This window comes from Eufriesea mexicana, unplaced genomic scaffold (assembly GCF_001483705.2).
Source record: "Eufriesea mexicana isolate 0111107269 unplaced genomic scaffold, ASM148370v2 scaffold3527, whole genome shotgun sequence".
Taxonomy (NCBI): domain Eukaryota; kingdom Metazoa; phylum Arthropoda; class Insecta; order Hymenoptera; family Apidae; genus Eufriesea; species Eufriesea mexicana.
In genome coordinates, this window is record NW_016911536.1 from 28,335 (window position 1) to 49,340 (window position 21,006).

At 47.2% G+C, this 21,006-nt stretch overlaps 1 protein-coding gene across 1 annotated transcript in view; it reads right to left on the reverse strand.

The window, feature by feature from the left end:
* LOC108550969 (putative aminopeptidase W07G4.4) overlaps window positions 1-21,006 on the reverse strand; it is a 59,630-nt gene that overhangs the window by 20,968 nt on the left and 17,656 nt on the right. The window contains 1 exon segment of the mRNA XM_017904944.1: window positions 338-799. Coding sequence (XP_017760433.1) covers window positions 338-751 — 414 coding nt within the window. The 5' untranslated portion in view covers window positions 752-799.

A 21,006-nucleotide genomic window follows, 5' to 3' on the forward strand; every position in this document is an offset into this window, starting at 1 on the left:
GTCGTGTACACGGTGAATTTAAATTTGCCCGTGATCCGTCACGTGTCCGCGTGATTTCGATGCGAAACGCCACGGAGCCTGGGAGTTCTTATTTCGGGAAAGCCTCGGCGCCCCGCTTGGTATTCCGCCTAGACGACGGAACCTATTAACTCGGCCGAGTCTTCGATCATTTCGCTGTATTTTCGAAACACGGAATTTACATGAAACACCGTTTGCTCCGCCACGGGAAATTTCGCCCGCATAGCCTGGAACGAGAAAAGATTGCTGCCCGTTCTTGTGTTCCCAATATGCCTCGCCATTTCCAACATACCGCACACGTCCGATCTCCGTTTCCAGGTATTACTCTCGAGAACATCGAAACGCGAAGCAACACGATCCACGGGCATAATTACCTCATATCTAGGTACTGATAGACCGACGTGATCCCGAGGCTGTAGTAAACCGGGACGAAGATGAAGCACACGATGGGATACGCGAGCAGCATACCGTAGATGGTCTCCCACATGGCGCTGCCTCTGTAGTACAGCTCGGACGGGTAGCCGAGGAAAGATCTGACGCCCAGGGTGCCGCGGGCGATGGACAGCATCATGGCGCCCATCGAGACGTTTCCGGTGGCGAACACGTAGTCCGCCTTGGTCGCCTCCTTTCGACGTCCACGGAATTTTCCCCATAACGGTATGACGAACGAGGCGATGATGCAAGCGACGAACACCAGGTAATCGGCCACCATGGACGACGCGCTGATCGTCATCCTGGGCTCTCTTGCGGGGCCGTCTCTTCCTTTATCCTCGAGTCCTGTCTGCTACCGGAAAGGGAAAGCGCGTGCGAGTTAGCGGCGTGGCTCGTGTTTATCCTGAACGGCCTCGTGTTTGAATCTACCCGCGGGACAGTCTCGAGAAACCGTTCGGTTGTGTTTACGGGTGTCGCGTTCGACACTCGGGTCGTCTCGATTCAGTGTCTGCCGCGAGCTCGTAACGTCTTCGCGTGTGTTCAGTTCGCGTCGCGACGCTTTTGTCAACGCGATCGTGCGTTCCGAACGACGACTACGGGTATGTAGTTGTACGCTTGCTGCTGTGTACGCGTGTTTCCGTGGGATCTTCGCGATTTGCCGTGAATTGTCGCGATTTGTCGCGATTTGTCGCGATTTGTCGCGATTTCTTGCGATTCTTTCTCGCGATTCCGTGCGTGCGTGCACCGATACGAGATCGATGCGATCCGATGCGATAGGAACACTTGCGATTTTTTCTCGCGATTCCGTGCGTGCGTGCACCGATACGAGATCGATGCGATCCGATGCGATAGGAACGGCGGCGCGTACTCTGACTGAACGCAGTCCGTAAACCACTTCACGTTATTATGTCCGGGGCATGGAGCGAGATGGAGCTATTGGCGGCGATAGCGCGACGAGCACCGATTCGAGAGACTATCTTCCGCGGCAGGGGGAGGGGCGCAAGGGTAAGAGAGTGGAAGGGACTATTGCCAGCAAGACACTGGTTAAGCTTTTTCTTATCTTCTATCGCTCTATTGTTTATCGGCGTTTGCACGCGTGTTAGGTCCCCGTGTTTGTACACTCGCGTTATTTGCATGCCGACGAGTAACGACTCCTCTGAATTTACTAACCCTGCCCGTAATTCTCTTTAAACGATCGCTCTACGCGCGATGTAGATGAACCGGCAATCGTTGGTGCGCGCATCCCGGTCGACCACGTCGGCTGAACCCCGGTATTAGGGTTCTTTGCGTTTGGAAAGCCGAAGGCTGCCGCGGAAGTTTGCTTGTTAAACTGTTTGCAACGGTAGATAATAGTTCGATGGACCTCTCAGTTTGTTTGCAATCGCTTACACTCTCACGGATTATTTATTATTGCACGTGCGTTCATACCGATTGCGCGATCCGTCAAGGCGCTACTACACCGCGTTTGTTTCTCTATCGTTTCCATCATTTTCGCGGAAGGAATCTCGATCTCGACATCGAGTCACTGCAAATCGCACGTTGAAACGGAGAGAGAAAGAGAAAGAGAAAGAGAGAGAGAGAGAGAAAGAGAGTGCTTTTATGCTGGGAAAATAGTATCGAATTTCCGCGTAAACGATGAACTGAATCGCGGATTCCGCGTCATCGACCGTTGTCATGACCTCGCGAACTCTGGGCATCGTCTGGTTCGGCTAATTTCGGGAATCAGGAAATATTCCACTCGATGCTATTCCGTCGACATACCTGCGTACACGCGCGAATATCCTCGAGCCTCGACTCTCGTTTCCGCTGTAACAATGCGAAATCAATTGGAGGCTATTTATCGTGCCGCATTTAACCCATTTCGAGCGAGTAATCGAACGACCGAGCGCCTGGACCCAGCGTTGCCCACGAGAATATTCCGTATGCGGGTCAGGAATTCTTTAACCGGGTTTATTTCTTCGTTCGCAACGGACGAGACGACACGAATTTCTTCCGTCGAGTCGGGGCTACCGATAAACCGGCCATGACCACTCGCGGAAATTATTCCCAGTCGAAGATAAGTCAAGGGTTTGGGGTTCCTTTTACGTCAAAACGAATCTCTGCATATAGAGGAAGGTTATTACTCTGTTCCATCGTTGATAAAATTTTCCCGTATATTCCCTGCTTATACCGAGACGAATTCGTTTTAGTCGGAAACCGCGTTCCGGGGGCTGGTTCTCTTAATAGAAACGCGACTCGGTCAGAATTATCGGGCAACTCGTCGAATTTCTGCGAATTCTGATTCACCGATCCGCTACGCCCCCCGCGTTTTTCCGAAACGTTACGAATTATGTAAATAACGATAGAGGCGCGCATATAACGCAACCGGATTCATCTGCTCCAGTTCAGCTGATACGTCGGCCTCGGTGTCATAAATAAGGCAATAAATACCGCCGCTGGCATGTGACACACGAGCCACTTGTTTTCTGCGTGCCTATCGAAACTCATTCGCTCGTGACAATTAATCCAACAGCGATCGGCGAATCATCGACGAGTCACACAGCTCGCGGAGAACAAAGAATACTGGCAACGCCAGACTTTGGCTGTCCCAGCCTGACCCCTTAGGTCAGTGACCCTCCCGCAGTTTCCATAAACCCAATCCCGCGCGTCTTTCTGGCTACCTGAACTTCGAACCGAGGGTCCATTTGTCCCCGAAACTTACTGCCACCCCCGTCGTAGCCGCCACCCTGTCTCTAGTTGCTCGTCGACTGTTCTCGAAGGAAAGACTTCCTCGGCTTTAATCGCACCGGCTTGGAAACCGCGACTCTGCTCGTCGTCGCGTCCCCGTGAAATCACAGGGGAAGGAACGAGCTACTTGTGCGGCCGAGCCGAGTGGCGCAGCCACCGTGAAACGCACGGCGCCGCAGTCAATTTCGTCCACAGGTATCAAGAGAACCGCCACCGCCTTCCCTGTGCGAACATCACAGGCGGCTACCTTCTACTTAGACCGCAATCTGGTCTGGTGACACCGACCACGCGGTTGGCGCCGCCGACTCGCGGAAATTTCCCTGAAAAACTCTAATCCGCCAGCGTCTGACTCTTTCCGTCCCGTCAGTCAGGTTCACCCCCTCAATCCTTCGCTCATCCGGCGAACCACCATGCGCCGGTAGTGGTGGTGGTGGTGGTGGTGGTGGCGAACGCGTGAAAGAGGCCAGACGAAGACTTATCGGTGGGTCTTTGGGTAGCTAAGAAATCGAGGTCGAGGACGTAATTAGTTTTGCGAGGTGTTGATCGTGTTTCAGGCGTAAGGCGGGTTCGAGCGTTCGTGGCGAAGGCGGAGTGACAGTGGCTCGAGTGCCAGGTGATATATTTTTCGACCTGCAATATCCGTGAACGTAAATTTCGCGTCGGATGCTTCGGGAATTCCGCGTGCATTCTGGTTGCACAACTCGGCGGGACTTTTTCGATGGTTTCGACAAATATCGCGTCACGTTGCGGACGTAATTGCCCGCGAGTCAATTAAAACCTTTGGTCGGTGCTCAATGGCTCGTAACGCGAATATGAATAACGTAATTAACCGGCGCGTCATCGGGCGTCGTCGACCGTGTGTACCTGCCGACCAGTTCGCGTCTCCTCGGTTCCGCTGTGGGAATAATGCATAATTGCCGCGTTTAAACGGCCAAATGGAAACGGGATACGTCGGAGTGAAGAATCGCCGGGATTACCAGCTGGTTTTTCTTTTTCCGTCACCTCCTCTGGCGTTGTGTCTTGGAGACCCTTGTTTCGACCACGGCGCGCGTTACTTTGCGAGCATTCGAGAACAATGCGGGTCGCATAATGTGGAGGAAACGTAAAATGTTGACGAAAGATTCAGCGACGGTGGTGTTTTTAGCCAATGGCGACGCTAACGCTACGAGAGCTCATTGTGTCGCGCACTTGGAAACAATGAGCCCGTAGCCTTCCCCTTTTATACGCATTTCTGTCTTCCGCTGCCCCATTCCGCCCTTCGACGCCTTCCTCGCGTAGAATTCCGCGCGAACCTTTTGTCCGCTCGTAAAAACCTCTTACATTCGACGTAGAAGCCGAGGAAACTTTGCGCTTCCTCTGACAGAGCAGCATCTCGCGCGGAGCGAGCCAGTCCGTCCGTATATTTTACCTCGCAGAGGCGAAAGATCTTCTGGTATAATCCGCTGTTTTCGCGGAAGCCCTGAAATACGCTCGAAATTGATGGAATTTTAATCCCTTTCGCGGAGAACCACGTTGCCAGCCGCGTTTCCTCCGAGGCGAATTCAAACCCGGTCTCACGAATTTCCACTCACGGAAATCACGTACGAATATTCGCGTTCAAAAGCTGGACAGAAAAGAGAGAGAGAGAAAGAGAGAGAGAGCTCATATAGAAAACCATGAAAATTCTAACGAGACCTTCCGAGAACCTACCGCGAAACGAACCGTCAGATCCTGTCTCAGATTGTAAACTTGTGCGTGCTTTTTCTTCGAATCTCAAAGAATTTGAAAATTCGCGTGCGAAATTTCGAGAACCTCCGAGAGATGGTGGATCTCGGAAACCAGAGTCGATCGTCGATTTGCAAAGAACAAGACAATAGCGAACATTTCCCAGCGTCGGTTCCTCAAACAGATTGACGTCCTCTTTGCGGAAACGAGACGACGACGAGATGACGAGATAAATCCCTGTATTCCAGGAATACAGCGACAGCGACAGCTTGCGACAGTCTTCGCGAAGAAAGGCACGCTAAATGGAAACGCCGGACCATGGGACTCGCGGTTATTTCGCAACGCGTGATTAACATGATTTCACTGTCACGCACTTTTTATATAGCACGTTCAGGAGGCCATGATAAAATTTCCATTATAAAATATAACGAATTATCAAACAACATGATAAAAAAAGAAAAAGATAAAAATATTGCAAATTATTAACGTTTTCTATTCAAAGTTCTCTATCTACTTAAGTTGTTCGAATTTTCAAAAAATGGTTAAAATAAAACAAATAAAAATGAAAAAAATTAATATCGTCGAATACCGGTGACCATGACAGTCAACGTGTTAACCAAGAACTTGCGACACAGCGTTAAATTTTTTAACACGTTCAAGAAGAATTTCCTTCTCCCTAACCGATCTGCCGATCTGAGTCAAATTGCGCGATTTTTCGGCCCGACGTTTCCGTTGCCAGCGACGTAATAGGATTATTAGAGAGATTTGTCGGTGAAATTTTCCACTATCTTTATCGACAGGCGTCAAAGGTCAGGGACAAATCGCGTTAGAAAGATTACGTCGATCGGCAAGCTTACGTCCAGTCGGATCGAAATGGTTGGAAAAGGAAAAAGAAAGAAACTCTCCCCACTCACGGTTTCCGCGAAAGGCAGCTTCGCTAAATCGCGGATTTAACGATGGCAATTTAGCCGATTGCTCGTTACGAAGCGCGTCGTCGACTCGCGCGATTAATTCGCCGGTAGAAGAAACGAGCACGGCTGGGTGGGGCGAGCACGTGCTCCGAGTTCACGGAAGCTGATCGATCACGAGAACGGTAGTCACGAGACAAACAATTGGCGGACCGCAAATTAAATGGATGACGCGGCGCTGTAGTCGGCTGGGCTCTCTTGGAACACTAGCTGGATCGCCGTCTCGTCTCGATCCATCGTGGTGGTCGAGGTCCGACGACCGCGTGCAAATTTATTCGCGACGCGTGACTCCGATCAGTCGGAGCCAATGAAATTTTTATCGACGGGCGACCATGACCAATCGCCGTGGCGAGCTTTCGCGATCAACGGACGAAAATCCAGCGAGCTTCCAGAGCTTTCGGCACGCGCCGAGTGCTGCTCCGAGTTTCGATGCAACGTCTATTTCTAGACGGACTTCGTTTGCCAGGCTCGTTCAACCGAGGCCACCAGCTTTTCTTTTTGCCATTGCCGATGGACCATCCTCGATGGCGCTCTGTTCCTTCTCTTTTTTAGATGCCTGGTCGACCGAAAGTCGTTTAACGCCATTACATGCTTTCTCTGGAATTTTTTCACGGCAAAATTCCTCCTCCGAACGATGATCGACGGCTCTGACGCGATAGGTGAAGCTGCACCTCTGTGGCTACCGATAAGCATACTCGAAACACCTACTTCTTCCTTTTTTCACCACTACCTCGTGTGCACTTGGCCGACCTGTAACGCAAGGAGGACCTTCTACTCGCGTTGAAATTGATGCACTTTGTGGATTTATGAACAAAGTAATTGTTCACTGAGCCTTCAGTGGACCTAGTTCCTGTAATCCGGCAATTTTTCGAGAAGACAAAGTGGGATCGTTAACGAGCCAAGGAAGAGACCGCGATAAACCGGATTTACTCCAATTTCTTGCCTCGTCCATCGATCGTCGATGACTACACCCCGTCGTCATCGCGTTACAAAGGCTAACGAATTTTTATACAGACTACGAACGTGCTCCCTCGAGCTCGATGCCATAACAAACGCGATCCACGCGATTCTGCATGCGGAAACGGATCGCCTTCGACGATCAAAGCTGTCCGCGGGATTTTCTCGTGGACAAAGACGCGCGATGAAAACCGAATCGCTGGAACGAGGAAAATATTTTTCGGGTAACATCGAGGGGAGTGTTACACTCTGTCCAACGTTGACAGGGCTCTATCGCGTTTCGCTTGTGAACATTCGTTTCTCCGCTGTCACGGTTGGCCAAACGCTGCGGTTCCGTGGCAAATGGCGAACGCTTGCAAATTTAATTGAAGCTCTCACGCGGCGCTGCTTTCCGAATGATCGCGTTTCCATCGGCGCCATACAGGCTCGAAAGGGGTGCTAGGCGGGAGAAAAGGGAGCAGCGAAGAAAGAGATCTCCGCGGCTGAATACGCCGATGGCTCGTCTCTCCTCGCGCCATTCGATTCTCGGGGAAGCGTATTCAACGAGACGAATATAATGGACCGTGACAACCCGAAATAACATTGCGTAAAAGGCAATCCTCCGGGACGGTCGATCTGTTCCTTTTATTCCGTCTGCCCTGTTCAACGGATAACAGCGCGGAGAGAGACCTGAGACGCGCGAGCCGTGATACAAATTCGCGTCTCATGAAACATTCATTACCCATCGATTTCCCGGCCGGTCGTCGATTCGCAAATCGAGTATTAAAATCCTCTGCCATTCGACGTTGCCTCCATCCAGGCCGGGGCAACTCTCGCGTTCCATTTCGTTCATGATCGTGCAAACAAAGATCCCCCCGTGCTCGCCAAGGATTTCCCAGGAGGCTAATCGTTTTTCGATTATCCGCGAGATTCGCTCGGTTCCTCCGCGCGAGGCCGCCCGGTTTAATAACGATATTTCTGCCGGCTGCAAGTTTCCAGTTGGACCATGTTTCGGGATTCTATAGAAAAATCTTCGCATCACGCGCGCACCAGCGATAACGGTATTGTAATTGCTTGCCGGAGATTAACGATAAAGCATGCCAACCGCCCCAGCCTTTGCCAGCGCGCGGATTCTATGCATATTGCATGAGCTCTCCGCTCTTTCGCTATTTTTTCCCTCGCTTTTTCCCTTTTTCGCGTTCGTTCCCTTTTTTCTTCGCCATACACGACGTTGGTCATGGTCCCGCGAGTTGAACCGGCGGGCGCATAATCGAATCGCGTTGCGAAATAAAAGTCTCCGCGCGAGAGAGGGGTGGCGCTTAGGGGTTATTGTTGGCGTAGACGCGGAACAACAGGGGGCGAAATATTCGCGTCGCGCAACGGGAATCCCGCTTTTGCCCGGGACAAGATGGGGGGGGGGGGGCTGAAGAAATTGGGATTATAATGTTAGCCGAATCGTTACTGGCTGCAAACGAGCACCGAAATGGAAGCTCTCCACCCCCGCTGCTCACATTCCACCCGAGTCTTTAAACTCCTCGCGACGTTCGGAACGTTAATAACGGATAATAATACCCCTTTCCACGCCCCTGGAATTCCCCCTCGAAACAAGAGGCCCGGCCAACGACAGTTGAAAATTCGCCCTTAATCGCGCCCTTACTTAACCCCTCGGAGCAGGAAAAAAGAGTAGAAAACGATTTCCTGCGCCTTTCTCGGGGAACGATAAATCACGAGACGGGACGCAAGTTTAAACGCTTTCCCGTGGTTCTTAAATCGGCGGCCTTAAACGGTCCCGATTCACCCGTCGAATTTCCTCCCCGGGTCTGAGACAGTTCCGACGACGACGATCGTTCTAGAAAACTTTCCAGGCGTCCCTGCGAAAGGCGTCGGAGGCGGGACGAGGATTTTTCTCGAGACTCGCGGAGACTCGCGGATGCGTTCTGTTTCGTTACGTCACGAGACGCTGCTGGACCAACGCCAAATCACGAATAGGCGACGCACGGAAACTGCGCTCGTCGAAACGATTCGACAGCTCCTCGTCGTTCGACGGATTCCGACGCAAATAGGATCGACGTTCTTCGTTACCCTGGATCCCGGACGTCCGGCTGAACCGTGGTTTGCGTGCTTGACTCAGGCTAACGATGTTTGGCGAGATATTCCACGTATCGGCCGATTTTCTCCGAACACGTTGCGCCGATTTCGAGCTGTTTGTTCGCGGATGTCTTTATCATCGTGGCGAATGCGATGGCAGATTATTTCGATATGAAATTTCGAAACGTTAAACCGTGGTGCGAAATCGTGTACATCGATGAATCGCGTATTATTTATTTATTTATTTATTTATTATACGGGAAAACCCATTAGAATAGAAAGAAAATGCCCGCGGAGTTGTACCCTTATTTAACCCTTTACACTAGTCGATTTTTTGGCTAAAGAAGAGCAGGAGTTCAAAGATTTTCTGCTATAAAGCTGACGATACTTTTTGGAGCAGTAAATACGAATTCGTATAATAATTAACACATAGAATTATTTGATTCTATGTGATACCTCGCACACCGTTATATTATTTTAAATTTGATGTATTAATGAGTATCGACTTTTGAAATTTTATCTAATGCCGACTGAAGGGTGCCTCTCGAGTGCAAAGGGTTAAACCTTGCTCTCTATCTTCTTTCATACTCGAGCTCTCTTTCTCAGTCACGCATTTGTCATAGTGTCGTCTTCGGTGGGTTACATACCCTAAACACTCAGAACCTCGCTCTTTACTTGCATTCGATATTGCCACAAATATCCTGTTACCTATCCTAATATCCGACCCTTGCCCGCGGTCACTCGTCCTGCTGCACGTAATCCAGATAACACTTTAACCCTTATCGGATGCTAGCTTTTTGTACATGATTCGCGCTAGGTTGTAGCTGGTCTCGGTAAATATGCGAAAAATTTTCGCCATGTCACCTACCACGTGACCTACGATCGCAGTGACAAAGTAATGCTGTCATGTAAGAGGTGACTTATGGCAGATGAGGGTTAAATATTCGATCTGAAGCCTAGACTGTTGTTTATTGCCCATAATCAGCTAGGTAGGTCCAAGTATTCCCTTGTCTTCACTCTCAAACCCTAGCTTTCCTATATATATTATTTATTTCTTTATTAAATTGTAACCTAACCTAACCTAACCTAAGCACTTTTCTATGTTCCAAAGGGTTCAGCCAGTTTATACGAAATAAATAAATAATTATTACTATCGACGGGTCGATAGCTCTCCGACATGACAGAAGTCGGTCTTATAGCCTGACTGTAGACCGTTTAAAAGCGTCTAGCAAGGTCTAAAGACGGGCGGAGAATTAAAAATATATTGTCCGATGTATAAAAAGACACGATAAGATATAGAGATTTCGGTATTTTTGCCGAGTTATTTTTGTTTCCGCGTTCTACTTTGCTGTAAATTATTTTCGCCGTATTTTTCGGTGATCTGCGAGTACACGAAAATCTGTCAGCGCTAAGCCCATGGAATAAAATGGAGGGGGCAATTACAATTGCGCTCTTTCGTTTTATCTAACGCTGTGCTCGGCTTGCGCAACCCGGTACGCGCGTGATGAAACCAAATTCCTTCGCGAATCTCTCTAATTGCTCGTCGCTCATTTCGACAATTACCGATTCCCGGTTTCGACCCCGGGGGAGCAAAGTACGGGCCGAAAGATGACATTTCGTCCGTGACCCGATAATCTCATTATGCACGGACAAATAAGTCCGCGATGCCGCTGTACGCGGAGTATATACCGTGGCCTAATCGCGCTGCCTGGTAAATAAATAAAAAGTAAGATAGAACGGCGGGAAGTAAAACAAGAGCATGTGGCAGAGCATGTGACAGGAACGAGAGTAACGTGGCAGAGTGAAATACAGCTGGAGGTATCGCGATGGCGTACAGTCCGTGTCCCGAAACTCTCGCGGCGCGAAATATGGCGGCCATCGAGAACGCGGAAAAATAAAATTTCCGGACGTCGCCCTCTCCGAAGTGCCATCTAGGCGAGACGAGGCTTCACCGTTGCAGCATCGAACACTGCCTTTTTATTCCAAACCTCCCACTTCGCGTCACCTTTGTGCATCTTTATTTTTAACGCGCGATGCAGGCCAAAGCGTTTCGTTGCCGCCTTCATAACTCGCGATAAGAACCGATGACGTACGCACGCGAATTATCCACCAGGCCTCGCGTAAAATGTACATTACCTCTCGAAAAGATTTGACACCGGTACATCTCCGTTACGCACCGCGCGGGATGATGCAAATGGGATCAAACGGAGCTCGTCGTTGGAACAATAAAAATCGTGTTTGCCGGTGCCGGATGTAATACGACGCTGTGTTCCGATAAATATTCGCATCTCGGAGGGAATCGTAATGATTCAGACGAGAGATATTCCCGGTATTCCGGTTCTCAGCCGAGAAAGAAAGGAGCACGGAAAGAGAAACCGGCTCGGCACTATCGGCAGCAGTGGATTAAAAAGAAAGAGCGCGTGTGTGCGTGTGACAAGCTTCATTGCGCAAACGTTGTACAATGTTTGATGTTTAAACACGCGTTCGCGTACTCGCGTTAATATGATAAATTGGTCTTAAATCATTTTACGTACACACGGACGTCGAGGCCGCTATTAGCGCGACAGATCTATCGGGAGCCACCGCAATTATCCAATTATCTCTCGTAGAAAAATATCCTCGTGACTCACGACGGTATTACCAGCCTCCTGCAACGAGGACAAACAAACGATAATAACGCGTAACGTGCATCGAACGCGAGCAAACTTTCGACAGACAAATCGCGGCTCTGCTCCACGTCGATTTCGAATTACCGGCATGGGCAGGGGACAGAGGGGGGCCACGAGAGGCAGAGCGTAATCCGCGATCAAAATATTTATTCGAACGAGTTCGTTTCCGAGTTCACCGAGAATCTTACGGGATACCTCTTACTTAATTGGATCTTTCGCAAAGCGAAATTACGAGAACGAGGATCGACGATCGTCGTCGCCGAGGTCGTTGAAATTTCGAAAGCGAAAGTAATCGCTGAAAATTCTCGGGGTAAAAACGAGATAGCTCGGCGAAAATTGCCCCGCGAACCTTCCCCGCCGAGGATCGAGATTCGAGATCCGGTCGACCCCCGGCAAACAAGCATCGCTTTTTAATTAGCGACTTCATTAGCGGCGATAAGAATATTATTCGAGCCGTTTCGCATCCCTCCGCGGCAGATCCAAGATCTCTTGCGTCACTCGCGCCATTATCAATCGTGAAATTCGAGTCGTTAATCGAAAGAGGAGTAGAATAGCGAATCACACGACGATAAATACCGATCGTCCAATTAACCAGTATATTCGCGGTTAAACGATAACGAAAATTTATACATGCTCTCCTACCACTCGAAGCGTTTCTGACAAGTGGCAGCTCGGAAATTTCGAGACGTCGTTCGCATAATCGAGGATGGAGCGTAACGAACGCACCGAACGCGAAACGAATGATTTTTGTCGGTCCGAGGGAAAAATGGAAAGCAGATGATCTAGTTGCGAGTGTTTAGAACAGTGATGAATAGTCGAGGACGCGTGCGCGCGCGCGCCCTGTCAACTGCCAGAGCGCGGAGTTTATTTTCGTCGATTAGGCAACTTGGTCACAATAATAGTCATTTTCGCTTGACAAAATATTCCCGATGATACACGACCGCCAAACTTTCGCGTAGCGAAGATCGGACGATAATAACCACTCTGACGCACGATATTCCACGAGTACGGCTGATTCTTTCCCGTCCGTGAAAGATCCACGGTGGTTATAAACAAACGATAAGGAACTCTCGACGCGCGAATAGCCAAGTTCGATCTTTTCGCGAATCACGAGGACCACGAGGGGGAACAATGACCGTTCTTTACACGATAAAGCACTCTCCGCCGATACCCGAACAACGAAGTTTAATCAGTTCTCGACTTTAAAGCGAATTACATCTCGAAAGACTGTTATTGTCGGCGGAACAGCCATGAAATAGTCGTCTCGTTATTTTTCCCGCTGACAATAAAACGCGCGAGCTGAAACGCAATTACGCCAATCGTTTGTCGCACGTCCGACCGTTTCCCGTGATTTACAAGCAAGAAATTATAATAATCCCGCGCGGGATTCGATAATACATTGAAAATTGCCCCTCGTGTTTGCGTACAGCGTCGCTAAACAGCCGGGAAACGGCTAGAAAATTCCACGGGATCGGGGCGTAATCGAACGAGAACGTAACGAGGACTGCTTGCTAATTTGCATACGAGTGCCTTGGGTCCCATGATCCCGACTAACGAGGAATTCTGTCGCGATCGAGGTGGAACTGCCAGCTAGAGATGGAACTCCCTCGAATCGAGGCATCGTCACCCCCTTCGACACGTTCGCCGCCCCTTCGCGAAGGCTGATCCTTACGGTGCACCGCGGCACGTCATTGCGCATCGCTGCGCCATCGTTACACTTGGCCGTCCTCCAGATGCACCGGGGACCGATGTCGACCGCCGAGGGCCAGAAAAGTTCTCCAGTCCTGGCCGATTCCGCAACCGCGCGACGTGATTTAAATTTTCGCCAAAGTCGATCGAACTCGCCTGCAACGAAATTCCGATCCCGCCGATACCTTGTCGCGTATTCTTTTCGTCGCCCTGATCTTTTCCCAGAGACCGTATAATCTGCCGGCGGTGCCGCGCAAAGCCTCCAACACGATAGTCCTTGCCAGGCAACTTCGCAAATTATGCACGACGGCCTTTTTCGTCCGCTTTTTCCCTTCTTTCACCGGCCCACGTGTTCCGCTGCATCGGCGATTACCTTGCCATCGTTGGAACAGCTGCGGATTATTTGTGCAACTGCATGCAAACGTAGGCCGAATTTAGAACCGATCGTTTGATCGATCGTCTATACGGGTTATAATTAGGTCAGCCCGTTGATTATCAGTCGTCATGAAATTTAATAAAGAACATCGAATCCGATTATTGCGGGAGACTGCCGGTTAATCGGACCCCGTTTGTCCACCTCGATACCCATCGATTAACCCAACGAATCGCGATTAATCTTGGTTCACGCGTTAAATTCGTCATGGTTCGAGCTTGGATCCGGAAACGAGGCTAAGGGTCTAGGGTTCCAAACGAATTTGTGTCTATCAAGGAGAGTGCAGGTCCTTCGGGTCATTGGTTTAGTTGAACCTATGCAGGTTTGTAGATTTAGTCATCCAATTCATGAATATGTACTGTAACGACAATCGTTATCATCCTTGGCACTAAATGGATTCCAACTTCGAGGACTTGCGAGAAAGTCCTCGGAAAACTCCTGTGGTATCGCAGGATGAGCGGGTTATCTAGAGTGCGTGCGAAAGGATGAATGATCGTGCGTTAGGATCGTGTGAACGGGATGTTTATGAATGTATCGAGTGGCTTTAGGAATGCGTTCGAGTGTTTGGACTGAGTGACCCGCTGAGGGTAAGATTGCGAGGAGTGCGTGGGAAAGTATGATTGGAAAGAGAGAATAGGTATGAAAGAGGATAGAATGGATGGTTTTAAATAGGGATGCAAGGGCGTGAGTGGGCAGTGAGAGAGAGAGGGTGTGGAGTCGGTCGCGGTACGTGTAGTATAGGAGAGTTCAGAGAGAGAGTTGTGAAAAAAGGTGTATTAGTGTTGCGAAGTATAAACATGTTGTTAGGATTAATAAATAGTTTTAGTATTATTCGTGTTGTTGTCCCACCCTATCTCTACACTCCTATATATTCCTATATTAGTTCCTATATATATATTGTTATGGTAAAATTCAATAGTAAGCAAACTCTACATTCCAGCGCTGTGGGGGTGATCCCTTCCCCTTAATGTTCTGCCTTTTATCACCAGTCTTTTGACCTGCGAGGCCCTGTTCAGTTCGGTTCTAACCATTCGCCCGTTGAATAAAGATTTACACAGTTTCTCTACAGTTTTCCACAGTTTACTATTCCTTGCGTAATAACCCCTTTAATATATATAAAACTTCCCGAGCTTCCAATAGTATCCCGGTTTAAGACAGGGCCTGATAGCGTAATCTTACTAATGAATCCACCAGCAGGCCCGAAACACATCCCTTCCTTTTTCTACTGTCCTTTTTAGCCCCACCACTACACCAAGGGTACCAGCGACCTGCCGAGATCAATGACTGTGGGGGAGGACCCTCTATAGTGCTATTATAAGGGTAACTACTTGATAGTTTTTGAGATATTTATGATTGAAGCTTTACTATTCTTAACACGTTAAACGCCACGTCGGTTTTACGTATCGTTCCGTTCACGTTCACATAGTTAGCTGTCATGCGGACCCTTCCGGGAAGACCTGAACGGACAGTCGTTAGGGACCGTCGTGACGTTTAACGTGCTAACCCTTTGCATTTAAAGATTTTTAGTCGAAAGAAGAGTAGGAGTTCAAAGATTTTCTGCTATCAAACTGATGATATTTTTCTGAGTACTAAATAAGTGATGGTATAATAATTAACACATTCACAATTATTTGATTTCGATATCTTTTACATCGTTACATTATCTGAAATTTGATATATTGATCAATATCGATCTTTGATTTATATCAAATGACGACTGAAGGTCGCCTCTCGAGTGCAATTGATTAACTAGAGATTTCTTCCGAATAGTTATCGGTAGTAATCAAGTGGCATTGTAGCCCAACGACAACATCCGAAAATTGCTACCAGCATAGAAAATTTCGGATATCGACATTAGGCCATAATAGCAATTGATAAATATTCGAAATAAATCCGTAATTAAAGCAATAATAAAAGTTTAATCGTAAATATCTCGAAAGCTATCCAGTAATTTCCCTTGTAATACCATATTTTCTTGAACTGAATGATTAAATCTACAAACCTACGAAGCTTCAACTAAATCGAGTACTCGAAGGACTTGCACTGTCTCTGTAAGTTTAGACGCGGTGGTTCGCGGCTCGGTTACCTGGAAATTCTCTGAAAAATTTTCGGCAGAGATTCTCGCCGGTGGAAAACACGATGCGTGTGTCACGGAGAATTTCGTTCTGCGATTTCGACGTATATACCGGTAAAAATTTTTCCCTGTTCGATCGTTCGTGACGATGGTATCGGTGCCTCGACACTTGACGCGCGGCGACAGTTGCGTCCAGAGCGATCGATGATCGATCAACGATCGCCGAGCGAACTCGACACGTTCTTTCGAGCGATGATGACGTCGTCATTGGATTCGCTGTTTTCACTCGGACATCACGATAATCGGGCGTGCGATCGCGATCGTGGCTCGTGGCGTTTAATCTTACCGGTATCTTTCTCTGGAAATCTTCATTCCCCTTTCCCTATCGCCTATCCTCGATTCATACAATAGACCAGGTATTTGCATCGCGTTAAAATCCTTCTTTGTCCCCGAGCGAACCAAGACGTTTGCACAGCTGTACAGCGGGGCTAGGAGCTCCCAAAAACTGCCCAAAAATTTTCCATTTTCTCGAATTAATAACACTATCGCGTTCTAGATACTTGAACACACGTGTTTCACGATTCTCGTACAATTTCGCGAATTATTATTCTTTTGACAGCATCAGGAACCTCGTAAAAGACATTCCACATTCTGTAATGAACTGAGATTTATTTGTCTAATTGTTTTTTACCTTAAAAATATGTACTTTTGTACAAAAATATAAAACTATATTGAGAATTTGAACGTTGAACAAAGTATCTACGATTTTCACGATTTCTCTTACTGTCGATTCGCGAGAGCCCACCTACGATTGACACATCGTAGGTAGATAAATCGGGTGGCAGAGGATTCTTCAAGAAGTATATCTAGGTATCTAGATTTAACGATTCAGCTAAACGTAGGTTAATCAAAGTTCTAGATATTTAAACACACGTGTTTCACGATTCTCGTACAATTTCGCGAATTATTATTCTTTTGACAGAATCAGGAATCTCGTGAACGACATCCCACATTGTGTCATGTACTGAGATTTGTTCATATAATAGCTTTCTACGATGGAAATATGTAATTTTCTACAAAAATATAAATCTACGTTGCGGATGTTAACGTTGGACAAAGTATCTACGATTTTCACGATTTCTTTTCCTGTCAATTCGCGAGAACCCACCATTGACACATCGTAGGTAGATAAATCGGGTGGCAGAGGATTCTTCAAGAGGTATACCTAGATACCTAGATTTAACGATTCTGCTGAACGTAGGCTAATCGAAGGAAAAAGAAATTTCTATGAATATAGTATCGATACCGATGTTTCAGCAATGACAGTTACGTTGTGTCAATTAAAGTCGCGATACCGATACGAAATCGACGCGTGCGACGCTTCCATCGGGCGTTCGTGGGACCACAGTGGTGGAACGAGCGGGGTTCGAGTTTGGGAACGGCTTTCGAATTTGCGTCGAGCAAATATTTGCCCGCGAAGCGATTCGCTCGCGCGAACCAGACGTTTCGCTCCATCGCGCCGCTCACGAGGCAAACGTTCAGTTACGCGTTCCTGTTTACCAGAATTTTTCATGCCACGTGCTCGTCGAACGTGAGATCTCCGATTTTTTCGCTTTTTTATCGCCAGTCACGTGAAACGAAGGACGCGCGCTTTCAGCGGCGTCGTTTATTTCGAGATTTCCTCGAACGCGTTGCATCGCGTTGAATTTCCATTCGCAATTTAAAGCGAACGGACCACGAGCGATGCTTAATCCCGGCCCGAGTCCGCCGATTGTTCGAAAAATTCCAGATAGCTCGAATCTGAGAAATTCGAGTGTCGCTCGAAGCACCGTGACCGACACAGCGAGTCACTCTGAGAAAGCGGCTCTTTATCGCGCTCCAACTCTCCGCGGGAACATTTGCGGAGGGCAGATAAGGGAAATGGCTTTGTCGCGTAAAAATTTGGAACGAACAAATATTAAACGCGTGAAAGATAAACGGTTTGCAGAAACTATTTGCAGTCTCGAACGCGGGTATACAAAAGATATGTAAAACGTGAAACGTAATAACAAGCATCTATAAATTAAAGGAGAAGCAATAAACGCCTAATATAAATAGCATACAGGATCCCAATAGGATTAACACGATTATAAATTATAATTAAAAAAGGAAAGAGAGAAAAAAAAATATATGGAATTATAATGGAAAAAGATGGCGCGAAATTTCGCGGGTTACCGTGGCGCCAGGTTTTAGGGAAGGTCGCGGTGGGAGGAGAAATGGCGGCCAGTGGAAAGTTCCCGTGCCGCACAGACCAGGCGCATTAGCGGTTTAATATTATACAAGTTTGACGTATTATGCTAGACTGCTGATCACGGTGTTTAACCGATTTATCCGTCGGCAAACACGCGTACGTTGATTCATGATACCGTCAACAATTAGTTCTCACAGGCGGCAATAAATTCTGCGTGCACCGGCAAACAGGCAGGCTAGTAAACGAAGTCAAATAAAACGCCGTCAGAGCGACACAACTTTCTCCTCCTCTCTCAACCTCTCTTTCTCTCTGTCTCTTCATCCCTCCGGTCCCTCTCCCCGCGCGAATTCCGCGTCTGCAAACAGTGTCAAAAGTGCAAACTCGCTGCCAAAGAAACAGCGTGTTTGCCGGGGAATAATAGCCTTTTTCGTGCTTGTAATCGCTTTCGTAACTCTTTGAATGCGTCCTTTTCTCGCGTCTCGGGAGCGAAGAAAGCGGCGTCGATGTTAATCGAAGAATCGCTTGCTCTTTCCTCACTCGTGGTCCAAAGTAGATTTATTCGGAAGCAACGGTGCATCGTTTCAGCTTTCCATTCGGTTCCTCGCTTCAAAGCGGACTCGAGTTGTCGTCCAACTTCTTCCGGTACGATTTAAATCTCTGCTCTATCCGTGAAACGGTAATACAGTCGCACCAAACTCCAGGGACGAATAATTTCATTAAGGGAAATTATTTTTCCTTTCAAAAGGCACGAACTTTCGGTCCTCGAACTTGCGACGCTTGGTTTCCGATCCTGCGACCAACAGCTACATCGCGGATTCGTTCGATTCGCGCTATAGAAAGCGATCGATGAATGAGCAACAACGACATCCGCGTTTGCTATGGACGTTTCAGCCGGTGAATAACGAACGACACGTGCCGCTAATAGATGCGCCAAAACAAATCGCAGCCGCGTAACAACGCGAGCAAGTTCGAAATCCGCTAATGCAGCTACCGGGCATCTAGTTCCCAAAGTAGATTCGTCATTAGGACCGATTGCTGGGACTAACGAGTAGTTGCAGACGCGTCTACGTTCACGTTTGCACGCGCAGATTCCGCGGAAGTTGCCGTTGATCTAATCATCGGCAGCCATTAAATCTTCCTACCAGCCGAGTCGCCGAGCTATCTTAATTGCGTCTTCGATCGCGCAGAAAGCCGCCAACGAGGCTGAATTTTGGACGGAGGGTTTCATTTCGCTTGTTCATTCCCTTTAGGCAGTCCCAAAAATCGAAGGCCCGGGCTAAGGTTATGCCTCTACTACCAGTGCCCTGACGTCAGTGTCTCGCTGACAGCCTGACCCTTCAAATACCACTCGAGCTGATTCTTAGCAAAATATCGAAAAGCCTTAACAGACGTACAGAGAATTATTGCATTTTGAACTGCATTTGAACCTTCACCTCCATCAAATACCCTAAATTCCATATGCCTCCTTTCTACGTCCACCCTCAAAGACCGAAGGCCCGAGCCTAGAGGGCAATAATTAATTACGACCAACATCCTACGACTCGCAGATATCTATGTCTCTTCAATGCTATCCAAGCTACCCCGTAATAAACAGATTAACTTTCCCCAAAACTGGCAAACAAATTTGCCGAATTTGTTTATACTTCCACCAACACCAACATGCTACCAATGGGAGATAAAAACACCTACGCTTTACCAGCCACATTAACCAATCAGAGCAACATCCGAATTTATAAAAACAGGAGAACTCGGACAGAAACAAATCGAAACTCGCGCCACAAGCACAAACACTCTTGTGTTATATTTAACCCCTTGCACTCCGAGCAATTTTTAATATGACCTAGTAACAACTCCGAGTCATTTTACCTTTTCTGTCAGCTTTTATAGCACAATGTTTTCCAGTCAAGTAGTATTTCATTTTCATTCTCTGTTTCTCTGTCAAAGGTATACCGGTATAATATCTATCAGTGGACATACACAAAAACAGGTAACCCTGTGTTTCGGGATTTTATTTAATAATATTTGATATAAATGCAGTAAGAGGAATTGTAGTGCTGCAGTAGGCTACATTATAATGTCGCCATAGCAAGGACAACAAGGATTAATCCTCTGCACTCGAAGACTTTTTGGCCACAGAAGAGTAGAAATTCAAAGATTCTCTACTGAACAACTGTCTATATTTTCTTGAGTAGTAAATAAAGAATTGTATAATAATAGAATTGTAGAATTATTTGATTTCCATACCTCGCATACTAACGATATTTTCTTGAGCAGTAAATAAAGAATTGTATAATAATAGAATTGTAGAATTATTTGATTTCCATACCTCGCATACTGTTACATTACATTAAATTTGATATATTAACCCTTTGCACTCGAGAGGTGACTATCAGTCGCCATTAGATAAAATTTCGAAGATCGATATTAATTAATATGTGAAATTTAAGATAATGTAACGGTGTGGGAGCTATCGAAATCAAATAATTCTACGTGTTAATTATTATACGATTTCTTATTTATTACCGAAAGAAATATCGCCAGCTTTATAGCAGAAATTCTTTGAACCCCTACTCATCTTACGATCGAAAGATCATCGAGTGCAAAGGGTTAATTAACACTAGGTTTACGGACGCTATCTGTATACCTATTTCTAAGGACACCTGGTCAAATTGATAAGTAAAGGAAACCACGTGCCTTTTCTTTAACGATTAGTTTAATTTAAAAACAATTATATACTATATTAACAGTCTTAATATAAGTTAACTAAATCTGTTATCATTGTATAATTTGAGCAACCCTTCCATCAAATTGACGGGTTCCGTAAATCTAGTGTTAATATTGATCTTCCAAATTTTATGAAACGGTGACTGAAGCTCACCCCTCGAGTGCAGAGGGTTAATAAAATCTCATAGCTCGTGTTAAACTAGTTTGCGTTTGTAAAAGGACGCGAATATCGTCTCAATATCTAAAAAGAGTTCGGATGAAACGTTACTCTCGTATCTGTATCCACGGAAACAATGGCGCTAATGCCAGCGGAA